This window comes from Rhea pennata, chromosome 26, assembly GCF_028389875.1.
Source record: "Rhea pennata isolate bPtePen1 chromosome 26, bPtePen1.pri, whole genome shotgun sequence".
In the NCBI taxonomy this organism is placed as follows: Eukaryota; Metazoa; Chordata; class Aves; order Rheiformes; family Rheidae; genus Rhea; species Rhea pennata.
Window position 1 is genome coordinate 39599 of NC_084688.1, and position 14929 is coordinate 54527.

General features: G+C 39.1%; 1 protein-coding gene across 4 annotated transcripts in view; it reads left to right on the forward strand.

The window, feature by feature from the left end:
- Window positions 1-188: 188 nt before the first annotated feature.
- MPP3 (MAGUK p55 scaffold protein 3) overlaps window positions 189-14929 on the forward strand; it is a 26405-nt gene continuing 11664 nt past the window's right edge. For 2 of the 4 annotated variants that reach the window (XM_062595876.1, XM_062595877.1), the window contains exons 1-12: window positions 189-273; window positions 2554-2663; window positions 3392-3424; window positions 3841-3959; window positions 4564-4641; window positions 6478-6558; window positions 7442-7576; window positions 8668-8749; window positions 10264-10349; window positions 11149-11223; window positions 12279-12475; window positions 14685-14749. In XM_062595876.1, coding sequence (XP_062451860.1) covers window positions 2639-2663; window positions 3392-3424; window positions 3841-3959; window positions 4564-4641; window positions 6478-6558; window positions 7442-7576; window positions 8668-8749; window positions 10264-10349; window positions 11149-11223; window positions 12279-12475; window positions 14685-14749 — 976 coding nt within the window. In that variant the 5' untranslated portion in view covers window positions 189-273; window positions 2554-2638. The remainder of the gene's footprint in view (window positions 274-2553; window positions 2664-3391; window positions 3425-3840; window positions 3960-4563; window positions 4642-6477; window positions 6559-7441; window positions 7577-8667; window positions 8750-10263; window positions 10350-11148; window positions 11224-12278; window positions 12476-14684; window positions 14750-14929) is intronic. The other 2 variants (XM_062595879.1, XM_062595880.1) reach the window with 1 other exon arrangement.

Genomic DNA, 14929 nt, shown 5'->3' on the forward strand with positions numbered 1-14929 from the left:
CAGGGCGCTGCCGCCGCGGCTCCTGGCCCGCGTTTCGCGGCACATCCCCAGCTGGGCCCAGCAAGTCGGGTGCTCCGCAGCCACGCTCCGCGACGCCTGTCCGCCCCCAGCAGCTTGGGGCGGGGGCGGGGGGAGGGGGGGAGGGGGCGGTGCGTAGAGCGGCTCTAAGGGCGCATGAGCGCGGCGCGGAGCCGGCTACTGGGCGGCGCGGAGCTGCTGGGTGGCCCGCGGGGGAAGTGTGCCGCATCTCGGGGGCCCAGCCCACGGCCACAGGTAGGGCTTTGCCCGCGGCAGCTCTGTGCCTCGGCTCCCCGCGCGGGCGGGGCGACGCCATTTCGCGGCCAGGCGGAGCCGGCTCGGGCTGTAGCGCCGCCCGCGAGGCGCGAGCCTGGCGAGGCGGGGGCCTGTGGGGCCGCTGGGGGTGCGCGGCAGTCTGGGCCGAAGCCAGGCGGTCGGGGAGGGGTTGTCGCCGTAAGGGGTCTCCTCATGGCGACGCAGCTGGTGCGGGGCGCGGCCGTGCTGCTGCTCGCTGCGCCGTGAGAAGGCCGCGCCAGGCTGGGCTCGCCTCGCCCCGCGGTGCCTGGGCCGGCTGCGGTGCAGCTGGTACCGGCGGAGCCGGCCTGCCTTGGCCGCAGCTGACGCCGCGCCATTTCCTCGCTGCTTCCCTAGCCATCAGAGCAACGACCATTTTTAGTGCTAGAGCCAGTACAATGTAGTGACAGATTAGCTCTGCTGTGCTGTGACACTGCTTGTAGACAGAAAGAAGGTGAGAAGAAATCCTGTGTCAGAGCTGCTTACTTTGACTCTTGGGGTGCATATGCCTTTTCTGAACTGACCACTAGATGATCTTCTCCTGAAAAGATGCTAAAACACAAACTACTTTTACCCACTTTGGAAAATACATCTGAGTTAATGACGCTTCATGCTATTTGTAGACTGTGAAGCACATTAGGTTTATTTTCAAAGGCAGTGAGGAAACACCAAAGCATATTTCATTTCTATTTAATCTCTTTGACCTAACGTACAATATGAATTCTGTTTGTTTGGCCCTTTTCCACTATCAACGGTCTTCCAAGGCAATGATGGTGGTTCAAATACTCTGTCTTGGGAATAGCTGAGCAAAGATATGCTTGAAAAGTAAATTATGGCTTAGAGTGGATAGCTGGAAAGGAAAGGAGTGGTGAGTAGATCTGCACTACTGCACTGAAAGGACATAATCATATTGCTGAGTGCTCCTTCAAAGTTTCACATGTCTGGGACTGAATTTAGTGCCTTGAAGGCAGCCCTGAATATTGACATGGAGAGTGCTCACCAGCAGAGCTTCCACTCATCGGTTCTTGGGCATGAAACACTTTTCTTTCTTCTGAAACATCATTGGAAATGCTTCTGAGGGAAACTTCCATTTTGGTTGCTGTTTCAAACTTCTCTAAACTCTAGTGCCCCTTCCTGTGTTTGCTGTCAGGTTTCTGAGATGCTAATGCATGCAAGCTGTGGATTCCCGTACAGGATGCTTCTTCTGTAAATGCCTGGAAGAGAACTCAATTTTCTTGTTGTTTTCTAATGCTAAATAGGTTCAATCGGAGGAAGCATGCATTCTCACAAAAACAGAACGCACAGTTTAAGTTCCCTTTCCTGCTAATTGGACAACATTTTAAATACAATGGAGGTTGACTAAATTGTTTATACGTTTCTTCTTATATGCAGAATTGGGGGGAAAAGGTAAAATATGTTATTTTAAGTGATGTGTAGTGGAATCACTTCTGAAATTAGCATTCTGAAATTTAGCAAAGAGTGAAGGATCACAAATTCCTTTCTAATACTTTTTGTGTGATATTATAGCTGTTTTTCTTCCTGCAAGTGTTAGTTTGATGAATTTTACAAGCATGAGCAAGATTTTAATGCTCTGGAACACAGTGTTTCATCTTGGACCAGTGATTTTTAAATGCAGATTCAGGTTTGCTCTTTGAAATTACTCCAAAGTTATTTGCAATAAGTAGCAAGGAAAATACAGCAATAAAAGCATCCAACGGGATTTTTAGAGTGATGGAGGCAGCCTTATTTTTTGTAGCATCTTCATACCCATGACCAAGGTCAATGGAGTGATATTCCCGCTTTAATGAGTTGCATCTACTTGTGTTAGGGTTTGCATCAGAATGCCAAACATGCAAATTGCTTTGAGATGTATTTCTAGGAAGCCCCAGAACATCTGGTCATGGTGGCATCTTCCTGCTTGCTCTCTCAATTCCTGTGTGTATGGTTGTAACACTGCTTTTGGACAGCTATGCTGCTGCATGCTTTTTCATTTCTATCTTCTCAGCCAGTTATTTAGGTCTCCAAAAACTGTGGCTAACTTCTGTTTTCTTTAGCATCAGCTTTGTCAGAGATGTTATATACTTGACATGTTACATGTTACTGTTTGCATAGCAGAATAACTATAGGAGTCTGCCTAATTCAGGTTAAACTGAAGACTTCAAAGAAAGACATACTAAGAATTTACTATTTTTACGTAATTTGTCTCAACTGCTTCAGCAAAAGTATCTTTCATCATTTCAGGACTGCCTCTGAATCGCAGTCCAGAAAGAAGAAATGATCATTTTGATTTAAGTTGAACATTTGTCTCTAAGATTAAGAAAACACCATGCCCGTGCTTTCAGAAGACTCAGGTAACTTACCTGCATGCTTTAAACATGTGACTGGAAACTTACTACATGTTTTTCACACAGGAAATGAATTCAACTTGTAATTAAATAAAATAGAATGAAGATTGCTCAACTAAATTTCTTAGCAGTTACTTAAAAGAATAAAAGGAAGGTGGCTTATAAAAGATGGAACTGAATAAAGTTAGATTTCAGGGAACCCCTAGTTTCATAAGAACCTTAGAGCCCGTGAATGTAAGCTGGTAGCCAGGCTCTTGTGGACGATCTCAGGCCTCTCAGTGTAATACTGGCTTTCGTGCATGCTTATTAAACGTCACTATTTGCATCTCTGGTGCGTGCTGTGTCACTTGTTAATATTTTCTGTATAAGTGTTGGATGGTACCTGATGTTACAGCAGGAGAAGCAAGTTTGAATCTTCCGGCTTCAAATGCATTCTGAAGGTCACAGATAGAATAGGCAGTGGAACAGAAGGTTTATTTAATCTGTGTCTGACCTTTTCTTTCCTTTTTTTTTTAATTTTTATTTATTTATTTTTTTAATCAGCCATGGTCTACCAGGGAAAAACCTCATAACTGTCTGTTTGACCCTGCTTTTTGGAAAAATAGGATGCTAACGGATGAAGTACTTTTTAGAAAACTAGTCACAATCTTTGCTTCCAGTGCAGTGTTCTGAACAAGTGTATTTGAGTTCCTGCATTCTCTTACCCTTCTCTGATCAAACTTACTTCTTAACAGGTGCTTCAGAGGTAGAGGGATGGGATAACACAGGTAAGCAAAGTTGCTTGGGAAGTAGAGCTAGTAACTGCGCAGCAAAGGAAATAGTTCAGCTACCTTGCAAGTCTCCTGTGGCGCTCTCATAAGGCAAGGTGTGTTAGAGGGCCAGCTGTTAGAGGAACAAAGGAGAATTGTCACAAAGAGGAAAATTTTAAAAGTAATGGCTTTGAAAAACATAGTATTTTGGTAGCCTTTGCCTTACCATGGCCTATATTGTATCTCAAGCTGTATTGGCTGCTGAGGAAGGGAGCCATTAAAAAAATGAGTGGAAGATAACCACAGATCTCTGTGTAAACTTAATAATCACCGAGATGGTACCTGAGTAAGTGTAGCTGACTTAAGTCTATGATAGAAGTCATGTAAAACACGTTATCTACGAAGCTTTTGTTCTGTTTTGCCTTTAAATATAGGATTACATGAAACTTTGGCTCTGTTGACCTCTCAGCTAAGACCTGACTCAAATCATAAAGAGGAAATGGGATTCCTTAGGGATGTCTTCAGTGAAAAGAGTCTCAGTTACCTAATGAAGGTAAAAGTTCCTTTTATGAGTCTGTTTTTTCTTCACAGGTTATTCTCTGTGCCATTGATCATTTAGTTTGCCAAAGCTAATTTGATTTTGTGTACAGTTCTATACTGACAAAAGTATGTATTTATTTAAGCACAGACATTAAGAACATTCCATGAAAAATAAGATATTTTGTTCAAAAAATACATTTCTGCTTTTTGCTGAGTGAAGCTCATACTGAACTGTAAAATAGCAGTCAGCGTGGAAGGCCCCTTCTTGGGGTTTGTTTAATGCTTTGTGATACTGAGAACATTTTAGACTTACAGTTTACTGTGAATCGTAAAAATGCACATTCAGTACCCAGTAATTGAAAAACAGTGTGAAATAGCTTTATTTTTGCCTTATATTGCTGAAGTCTTACTGTGTATTTCTGGCTGTCTGTGGAACTAGCAGCAGCAAAAGGAAAAATAAAAACTCTTAAACAGAACTAAAATAACCCCAAAAGAAATTGTGTTTCTGAGAGTTATATCTCAGGAAAGCTATACTCCTTAAATAAGAATATTCCAGTGTGGATATATTTAGGAAGTTTTGCATCTCTGTAGTAATATACCTGAATAATCTTTTTCAGATTCATGAAAAACTCCGTCATTTTGAAAGACAGAGTCCAACTCCTGTTTTACATAGTGCAGCAGGATTAGTCGAAGATGTGAGTAAGAATTCTGTCTCCTTTTCCTCATCTTTAAGTGCACTCCTAACAAATCAAAGCTTTACGATTGTGCTGTATGTGTGATTTTCTCACGCACCCCCTAATTGTCTTTGAAATCCATTGGCAAGCTTCTCTCATAAGTGATGGAGGAAATAAGACCACAGAAATAGCATGTAATTATATCTCCAATGAAGACAGACAAAGACGGAGAGAGCAGAGAGATATTATTAATGGCCTTCCTAAGAGGGAAGCTGCAAGAAGCATTCAATCCTTTCTGGACATCAGAGAAGCTACATAAGAGCTCAGTGTTAAGGACATAAATCCTTTACAACCCAGGCTTCACTGCTATTCACAGAACAATAATTTGTTTGTAACATGCCACATATGTGAAAAGTGAAATTTGTACTGCCTTAGACAGCTGTTCACAAGTGGCTTGTGCCTGTTTCCTTCAAAAGTGTAACAAAGGGCAGTTAGAAAGTTTGGAAGGTAGAATTTCTCCCCTTGCAAAGCCGAGAGACCCCGCTGCCCCATCTTACCCTGCGGCATGCTACCACCCCTCTTTCCCACAGATAGTCTACTGCCTCTGTAATCAAATCTATACAAAATCATCAACTCCTAAATAGCAAAGGAAAAATTTTATGTAGGATTATGGAACTTCTGTATCCAGAATCCTTTACAGGGAAAGGAATTCTCTCTCTTCCTTCCTCTTCTCTTTCTTTGTTCTCTTCCTCCCCTCCTTTACCTCCTTCTCCTCCTTCCCTCCTCTTCTCTCTCTTTTCTTCCACTATCTCAGAAAGTCTGAGAATTTGGCTACATGAAGGATTCTCTCCCTTGCTTCTGATTCTCTACAAGCTTCTCAAAGCAGCCTAGTGCAAAAATGCGTTTCTGGTGTTAGTTATTTTCGTGTTGTAGTAGCTATATTGGAAATAGTCACAGGTAAAGGATTGGATTGGTTATGTTACTTTCTGATCTGATCTGGGAAGCTAATGGTCTCTTTTCCTGGTTCAGTCATCAGTTGTTGCCATTGAAAGACTGGAATTAATTTTTGAATCTTCAGTTATAAAAATTGAAAACTTTACCTTTGGCAGGTTATGGGAGTTTTATGTCTATTCAGTGTGTAAAATTTGAGATTTAAAATAGATTTTCAAAGTATTTCATACCAAATTCTCTCCAACTTGCGCAGGCTGGAGTTAAATACTTTTTGCAAATCTAGTTAATTTCTTTTCATCAGCCATAGAAAATGCAGGCAAAGTTGTACTTAGTGCATGTTTCCTGAAAAGGCTTTGCAAAAAGGAGAACTTAGGCCCTGATTCAGGTGTGAGAGGTCTGAGGTGAGGTGTCTGGGACTCCGGGAACGATAGTGGTATCCAGGCTTTGCAGAGGAACAAGGGAACTTCGATTGCATGATCCACACAGATAATAGAAAGAGGATTAAACTGTGTTACCACAATTTAAACATAAGAGTGCTGTTTAAAATACAAATTAAAAAATTCAGGACTCATTCCTGAAATTATGTTGCCTGGAACACTCTTAAAAAGGTATGTTTAGGGGCTAAGGTCCTGATTTCTGATTATATCTTCCTGCACTATCTAATAAAAATCTAAATAAAGCAGATCACTCCTGCTTTCATTTCTTTCAGGATTCATGCACAGTTTATTGCAGTTGTATTTGATCTATACATGCTTCTTCAAAGTGTGATAGAAATTAGCAAACGCTCATCAGAAAATATACTTGCAAGTATATGGCCTTGTTCAGTGGACCCCTTTTATTTTATGAAAAATAAAAATAATTAAAATTATAAAAATTATTGAAAAGATGCTGTTTTTTATTTTCAAGGTAATAGAAGAATTGCAGACAGCATCAGTGAGTAATGAAGAAAAAGAGCTACTTCAGCTGTTGTCAATGCCACATCTCAGGGTAAAAAAACCGTCAGAGACCTCAATGAAATTCTTTTGCATAACTCCAGCAGAACATTCTGTTAAGGAAAAGTTACAATGAGGAGTCTGTAACAAAAAGTAAAAGCCTCCGACAGACTGTAGTTCTATTTCATTTCCTGCCACAGGCTTTAGAATGTGAAGGGGAGTGAGAAGACACAGTGTAGACTTTTCATAAATAAGGGGCCATATTTGTTCCCTCTTCTCCCTCGTGGAGCAGAAAAGTACTCCATTTCTTAGCTCTTCGCTTTCCACAGTCCACCTCCATTCTGTACATGTATTTGGGTTGGGCTTTGTTAATTCCTGTGCTTACTTTATATATCAACACATGCCAATATATAGTTTACATGATGGATGAGATAATAATATGTAATAGAATCTCTGTCTTATCTTTTTTCTTCTTCTTCTAATAAGATGCACAAATGTGTAGACTGTATGGAAAGAATAAATGACTGATATGAATGAAAAGGACAGGTCAGTGTGTGAGCCAGTTCCTGATGATGTCAGTGATAAGAATATTGGTCTCTGCAAAAGTGCAGGAGAAGGAAATGGGAAAAGGAAACAATCCATGTTCTTTCACTTTGTCTCTTGGTGCCCTTTGAAAGTAAAGTAGGCTATTATCTTTTTTTCCATTAATGAAAGCAGAGTAGAGTATAAAATTAGATGTGAACCTTTTCGGTATTGTAGCCAGAAGATCAATAAGAAATCATTTATTCATTTATTATTACAGAACTTCTATATGGATTTTCACAAAATCAGTTTAGAAAAAAAAAAAAAAAAAAGATTTGCTGTCCTGTCTGAAACATGACATTTGGAAATGACAGTATTGCTCCGTTATGTTACTGTTTCATATTTCCTTTATGCAGGCAATGCTTGTTGTACACGACACTGTAGCACAGAAGAACTTTGATCCAGTCCTTCCACCTCTGCCTGATAACTTTGATGATTTTGATGAAGAATCAGTGAAAATTGTTCGGCTAGTGAAAAATAAAGAACCTTTGGTACATATTAGATAGTCCATATCTCTAGTCATAAAATTTTCAGGTACAAAAACTTTGTTGTAAGTATGGGGGAGGTAATTGAAGATGTCATCAAATAGTCTGCGAAAAGTAAGAGTGTTAGGAAGCTAGTTAAATACCATAAAAAAAGATGACTTTGGTAAATACACGTTCACATTTTGCATGAGGCAGTTGATAAATGTGAGTTGCAGAATGCTACTTTGAGGGGAACACTGAGATGCTATGTATATTAAATTAATTATACTTACTATGCACATTAATTGTCTGTGTATAATAATGAATGCATGCATACCTTCTCTTATGTGAATGTCAGTGGTATATGGTAAGAGTATGTTTGATAGCATGGTGCTGCTGATGCGAAGGTCGTGGGTTCAGCCCGCGTACGGGGCTATGCTGAGGCTTGGACTAGATGATCTCCAGAGGTCCTTTCCAACCTTACCATTCTATGATCTATATGTGAACAATATATTGACGTCGTACTATTTTTATACAAATGGAAAGGGAAGAATTGATTTCCTAGGAAAAAACAATTGCTTTGGGGAAGAGGTGTATTAAAAGGTGTTTTGGAACTGTACAATACAGTAGCTAGTGAAAGAGAATAGTGACTTAATTCCTGCTTAAAGTATTATATTGCTGGCAGATCTATGAGGAAAAAAAATACCGAATTCTTTGGTTTTCTTTTCTTTTATACATAAAAGAGCTGGCTTTATTGTATGAGGTTTCAGAAGACACATAGAGAAGGCTTGTTACAAGAAATTCTGGTTTCCACACTTGAGTGACTTTGATTACCAGCATAGTGCAGGTAGTGTAAGCATTCAGCATAGCTTATTGGCATTATGTAGGTAGTCTAAACACTGAGGATGTGCAGACCTTCCCACAATCACATGATACGCACGGGCAAAAGTTGAGTAATGGTGAAAATAGTCAAGCAGGGAGACAAAAGTTACAGAAAAAATGAATTACAGTTTAGAGGACATACTAGCTTACATGTTATTTCACTGCTAAGTGAGTGTGTTCTAAGCAACTTTCTTAAGATGACATCTTTGCGGGGGGGGGGGTATGTTTTATTTCAGGGAGCTACCATCAGAAGAGATGAGCATACAGGGGCTGTGATTGTAGCAAGAATCATGAGAGGTGGTGCAGCTGATCGCAGTGGTAAATTCCTGAAGAAAAGGAGATTTAAAATAGCATTTATAAACTGTCATAAATTTCCAAAATTATGCACACACATATGCATCATATACACATACCTGGAGCAATAAATCGTAACTAAATCTAATGATGATTCATCAACAAAACCAGCCCTTTGGACACTGGTGTTTGATACATATGCAGACTATTTTCTACTAAACAAGCAGCTCATCTGACTCTCGATAGCCAACTATTAAATACCAAGTCTGAGGTAGTATGCGATGTAGGCTCCCTCTATAGTCAGTGGAGGGAGATAGGCATCTCTGGAGGATGAATAATCCCAACTAGTTTTAGCATGGGACAGGTCACTTGCTGGAACTGCCTTTTTTTTTCTCCTCATTGCCTATAAGAGGAACCTACCTGATAAGCTCACTTGACAGCTGAATTTCAGTTGTCTTGTGACAGGAAAGACTTCTGTGCATATGCTGTCATTCTACATGCTTTCAGATTCTAGAGGGTTAGTTCACATGGTATTTGACCTTGCATTTTCTAGAAGCTACTCATACAGATTGTATTAAATAAACTTATCTGATCTTAAATATGATTTATAGAATCCAAGCCTTAGGCACTTTTTTAGTATATTAGTAATACAGTCACAAAACTAATTAACTTCTGTGATGAAAAAATATTAGCTAATTACAGCTTTCTTTCTGACCGTTGCTAGCATTTTTTCATGCTAGCATGATCTGATAAATATAATGCAAAGTATCTAAATAGTGTGCTTAGCCTTTCTTTATTTCATTGGTAATCTATTATTTTGATTAGCTACTTTGCTCTAACATAGCTACTAGGAAAATGCCAACTGGGTAGGTAAAAACAGTCCTAAACTTTAGAAGAAAGAGAAGAGCAAAGCAAAGTAGGATTTTACCTTTAATCTAGTATCTTGTATACTTAGTATATTCACTATATCATGAGTTGTTTCCTGTTTGCTTTACTGACAAATTCTTTTAGGCCAATAAACAACAGTTATAACACAAGTGCAACTTTTTTTTTTTTTTAAAAAAAATTGAACTGGGTAAACAAACCTAAAACTTACAAAGGCTTCTGCATGATTTGTTTTAAAAAAATGAGTCCAGCAGTCTGTCCGGGCCTGTATGGTATTGATCTGTCTTTTGACAGCAGTGTCATTCCTACATTGATAGTCAGCAGCATACCTCCTCACTCTACGAGGTTTGATTATCCTTATGAAACTATTATAGTATTGCATTCTTAGTGTGATCCAAATATAGAGGCAGTGATTTTCCAAAATGTCTTGCCGCATGTTCTCTGTCTCCACACTGTTCACTTATGTGACTGTGGTGCGCTGAAAAACATGCCATATAGAAGAAGGGCAGGAGACTTCAGAGCACACTGCTGACAGAAGCACTTGGCTCTACTACAGAATCCATTATGTTGGGGGTATACTATTAATATATGTTGGACATCATAGGAATGGCACTTTCCAGCCTGTGGACTTACTTTAATTATCGTCTTTCTAGGTCTTGTCCATGTTGGAGATGAATTAAGAGAAGTCAATGGTATTGCTGTGCTTCACAAACGACCCGAGGAAATTAGTCAGATTTTGGTCTGCACCTGTTTTTATTTTAAGAACTTTTTTGTCAGATGATCTATTAATTACAGCCGATGATGAAATTTGACCATGAGTTTAAAATATGTATGATATTAAAGGATGGAATGCATGCATTAAGAGCTTTTCACTCCCCCAGTTGATTATTTAGTTTCTTCCATTTGATTTTAGAAAGTTCTGTGAAACTGAATCATTTCTAAGGTAGGTGTGTATGAAAAAGTTACATGTAGCTCCATCAAAAACTTTACTTTCATGATTTGTTTATGGCAAGTAAATTGTAAATTAAAAGTGTATTCCTAAAAGAGAAATAGTTTATTCATATAAGATGGTATGTTAAGACGATTGTCTCCGACTCCTCTGCTGTCCTTGGCCCCCTCTTGTCTTGGTGTGATGATGATGAGTTAGTAACACGGTAAGAAAAAGGGCAACACTAGGAGACTGAAGTATCTGGCATCGACTCCATCATGCAATTTAAATTTAGATCAAGATTATTCTGAATACATATACTGAATAGATACTGAGAATAACTGCTTTTAATTTAAGGGAAAAAGTCAAAAGCATCTTCTGAGATAATTGTATAAAGTTTGTTATTTGTGGGGACTTTGGGATGTTACTAATTTTGTCCAGTTTTAAATGTCTACAATATAATAGTTTCCCTTTCATAGTTTATTTATGAGAGAGAATTACAAATGTTCAAGTCTAAGGTGATTGTCTGGATTTCCCTTCTAATCTGTGGGGAGTAACAGTCTTCTTTGTACTACTTTCAAAGTAAGAAACATTTCTCTTTTTTTCCCAGGCTCAGTCTCAGGGATCAATAATATTAAAAATAATTCCAGCTATCAAAGAAGAAGATCGTCTAAAGGACAGCAAGGTATGCAACTTGATGAAATACTGAAACGCACTTCGTACGCTTAAACAGTTCTGCCACCTCTGTAAGTGCAAGATCCTTGTCAATTCTGTGAGGATTTTCACAGAATTAGACCCGTAATTGAATTCAAGAGATAGTAGAGCAATTTCTTGACATAGAAAAGTTGTGTTACTTTATTCAGTATAATGACTTAGATATATTCTGTCTTCTACTAAATGGTGGCACATGTTCTTTCATAGTATTTCTAGCCTTTTGTTTTAGCATATGTAATTAAAACTCTTGTTCCTGCCTGTTTCCTCCTACCATGACAGCTGCATCAGTCTGTTATCTCGGGGCATTTTGCCACTTCTGTTAAAACACACCCACTCTCAAACAGACCTACATTCATCATAAGACTGCAGTAGCCCACACAAATATCAGTGCACCTCTCTGAGTGCTTGAATTGTCCTCTCAGATCAGCAATGACTTGGTGTCCTGTTAGTCCCTTAAAGGATTCTTCTGTCACTCTCGATTCCTGCTTGCTCTCTGTCAGTTCACAAATTCTTCTTTGACGTCCATCAAATTACTTCTAAAAGTGGTTCTACTGTGGTGTGTTAAGTGGTGGCAAGTTGCTTGCTATAAATCCAAACGTGAAAAATAGATGCGTTAAAGGAACATTCTAAAAGACACTGTTTAATCAGTCAACTTTGCCATACATCCCTTTTTAATGTTACCTTGTTCCTGTCAGTATTTTCCTCTATTTGTTGCATTTTGTACTTATATAGCACGTGAACTGTATTTACTTGGGAATTTGGTCTTTGAGCTTCATGTTCTACAATACCAATGCATCATGACTGAGTAGGTGTTTAAAAGTTGGTTTATTTTTCTTTACAAGTGGTTAAGTCAAAATATAGAATGGGTTTGCAAGATTTCAGTATTTTTTTGTGTAACAGAGCACAGAGGAGAGACAAAAAAGGTATGATTTTTATAGATAGAGATGTAAGAATTAGGGAAGTGCCTTTTAAAGATAGTTTGAAATTCCAAATAGGACAAGAAGAAAGCATGTGTTTCTTTTGAAGGTTTTTATGAGGGCGCTTTTCTGCTATAATCCCAAAGAAGACAGAGCCATTCCCTGCCAAGAGGCTGGACTGCCATTTATGAAACGACAAATCCTGGAAGTTGTAAGCCAAGATGATCCCACGTGGTGGCAAGCAAAGCGTGTTGGAGATACCAACCTCAGGGCAGGCTTGATCCCCTCAAAGCAATTCCAAGAAAGGTTTGTCTGTGAAACTTACAGGATGTTTTTACTAGATAGTGTTACACTTATTTTATGCTGCTTTTTTTTGTCTCTGTTGTTTATCTATGATCTTATCCATGATATGACAACTTCAGAAAAATGTTTTTTTAATTTTATGACAGTAACATAGGAAATGACAGGCAGGATCATATTAGGGTGAATACCAGATGCTTACAGGAAAGTGCTTAAAAAGTTCCATCTTCTCCAATTATATAATAAACTTCCTTGCTTTCCTCAAATAGTTTGTCACTGGTTTATGCTTTGTAGCATAAGGGCTGAAGCACTTGGTAAATAAGCATGTATCAAATTAAATGCTGAACATCAGTCTCTCAGATCTCCTGGTTTGTAGAGACAGTGTATTTCACAGACTTGTCATACTTCCGTAGTGTAAGATGAAATACTAATTTAGTCTAACGATTTTAAATTTATGCATGGAATAGCAGTAAAAAAAATCTTATCTGGTATTTCTTCTTGCTCCTAAGAGACTATTTGGCTTGGGCATCTTTTGGATATCTTTTAGAGTTAGAAGTTTTATCTGTTTTCCCAGCAAAATATGCATATATTCTAAAGCAAAATTTTCCCTAAGTGTTGTATTTATAGGTTAGAAGTCTTTAAATTTAAGAAGGAATTTGATTTTGACCGATTGATTCATTGTATGCTTCTTAGTCCAAATTGCTGGGTATATCTTCTCTGGATCGTAGACATTCCAGAGATAGTCTCTCAGAATTATGCAGCTCTGGTCCTGTTGATGGCCTCCAAGAGTTGCATGTCTCTGATAGAGGTAGATCTTTTACTGCTTACTGTTCTTGGTTATTTCCAAACTGAGCCTTGAGGTAAAACTTGGCAAAGTTAGTAATTGCTAGCACAGCTCATAACTTAAGTATAGAAGAACAGAGTTACGTAGTTTGTCTGTCAGTCTGCTTTTCATAATACAAATTTCCAATATATAATAAGGATGTGGAAATAGTACTTTCAGCCCACAGAGAAGTGTGAGCAAATGAAAAACAAAACGAGGCAAATCCATTTTTTGTATGGTAGCAAATTGTTAAATGGGCAAGTAATCAGCTGAAGGGGAAAATGTTACCTGGAATTGTCACAGAACCGTAGAATCATAGAACCAGTAAGGTTGGAAGGGACCTCTGGAAATCGTCTAGTCCAACCTCCCTGCTCAAGCAGGGTCACCTAGAGCATGTTAGACAGGGTTGCATCCAGGCAGGCCTTGAATATCTCCAGAGAAGGAGACTCCACAACCTCTCTGGGTAGCCTGTTCCAGTGCTCCGTCATTCTCACTATGAGGAAATTCCTTCTCACATTCAGGTGGAACTTCCTGTGATTCAATTTCTGCCCATTGTCTGTTGTCCTTTCACATGGGACAACTGAAAAGAGTTTAGTCCCCATCGCCATCGCCTTGACACTCTCAGGTACTTATTGATAAGATCCCCCCTCAGTCTTCTCTTCCCCAGGCTAAAGAGGCCCAGCCCTCACAGCCATTCCTCATAGGGCAGGTGCTGCAGCCCTCTGATCATCTTCGTAGCCCTACGCTGGACTCTCTCCAGTAGCTCCAATGACACAGTAGCTCAAGGACACAAAGAGAATATCTGAGCAGTTGTTTTTATGAGATTAATGACTATATGTTAAAAAGAATAGCGTGGAACTTGTTAGTTTAGGGACAGCATAAATACTGAATAAAAAATACTAGTTTCCTGTCCAAACTTAATCATTTTCTTTTTTACAGGAAATGTCTCAGTTAAGGCATTGATTCTGCTTAATGCTTGGTAAGAAGTGCTAGAGCAAGCATCCACTATGGTATGCTCAGATTTTAAGAGATGCTCTTTGAATTTCTAATGCTTATCTGCAATAAGCAGAGCAATGATTTTTCCAGGCCACATTCAATTAGAATTGAAATGAGCAAGACTGACTTTGAAAGTGACTCAAATTGCGGGACACAAAATCTTAATTTTCATGCTTTCCCAGAGCTGGGGCTGAGTTTAATTTGACTACTACTGATATATTTCTGTTCACTCACTCCTGAGTTGTGTGATGCACAACCTGTTACTGTACTAGTTCCATCAGAGATTTATTGTACTTTTTCAAGGAGAAGCACTGTTTCTTCATTTTCAATGCTATATATATAAATGCTTTGTAATTTTGAGCTTACGTTGCTCAAATGTAATTATTTTCTATTTAGACGATTGAGTTACAGAAGAACTGTAGGCACCCTGCAGAATCCCAACACTGTGAAGAAGCCGCTCTGTAAGTCTGCTGTGTTCCTTCAATGATGCCTTAGGTGATAACAGCTTCTCAGTAATTTTATGTGATTTTCAGTAATGATGTGTTTAAATATATTTTGTTGTGGATTATTTTGCTTGGATACAAGCTTTCGCACAGGAGGAGTTGGTTTTGAGTTCTATCCAGTGTTGCCAGTGCCCAGTA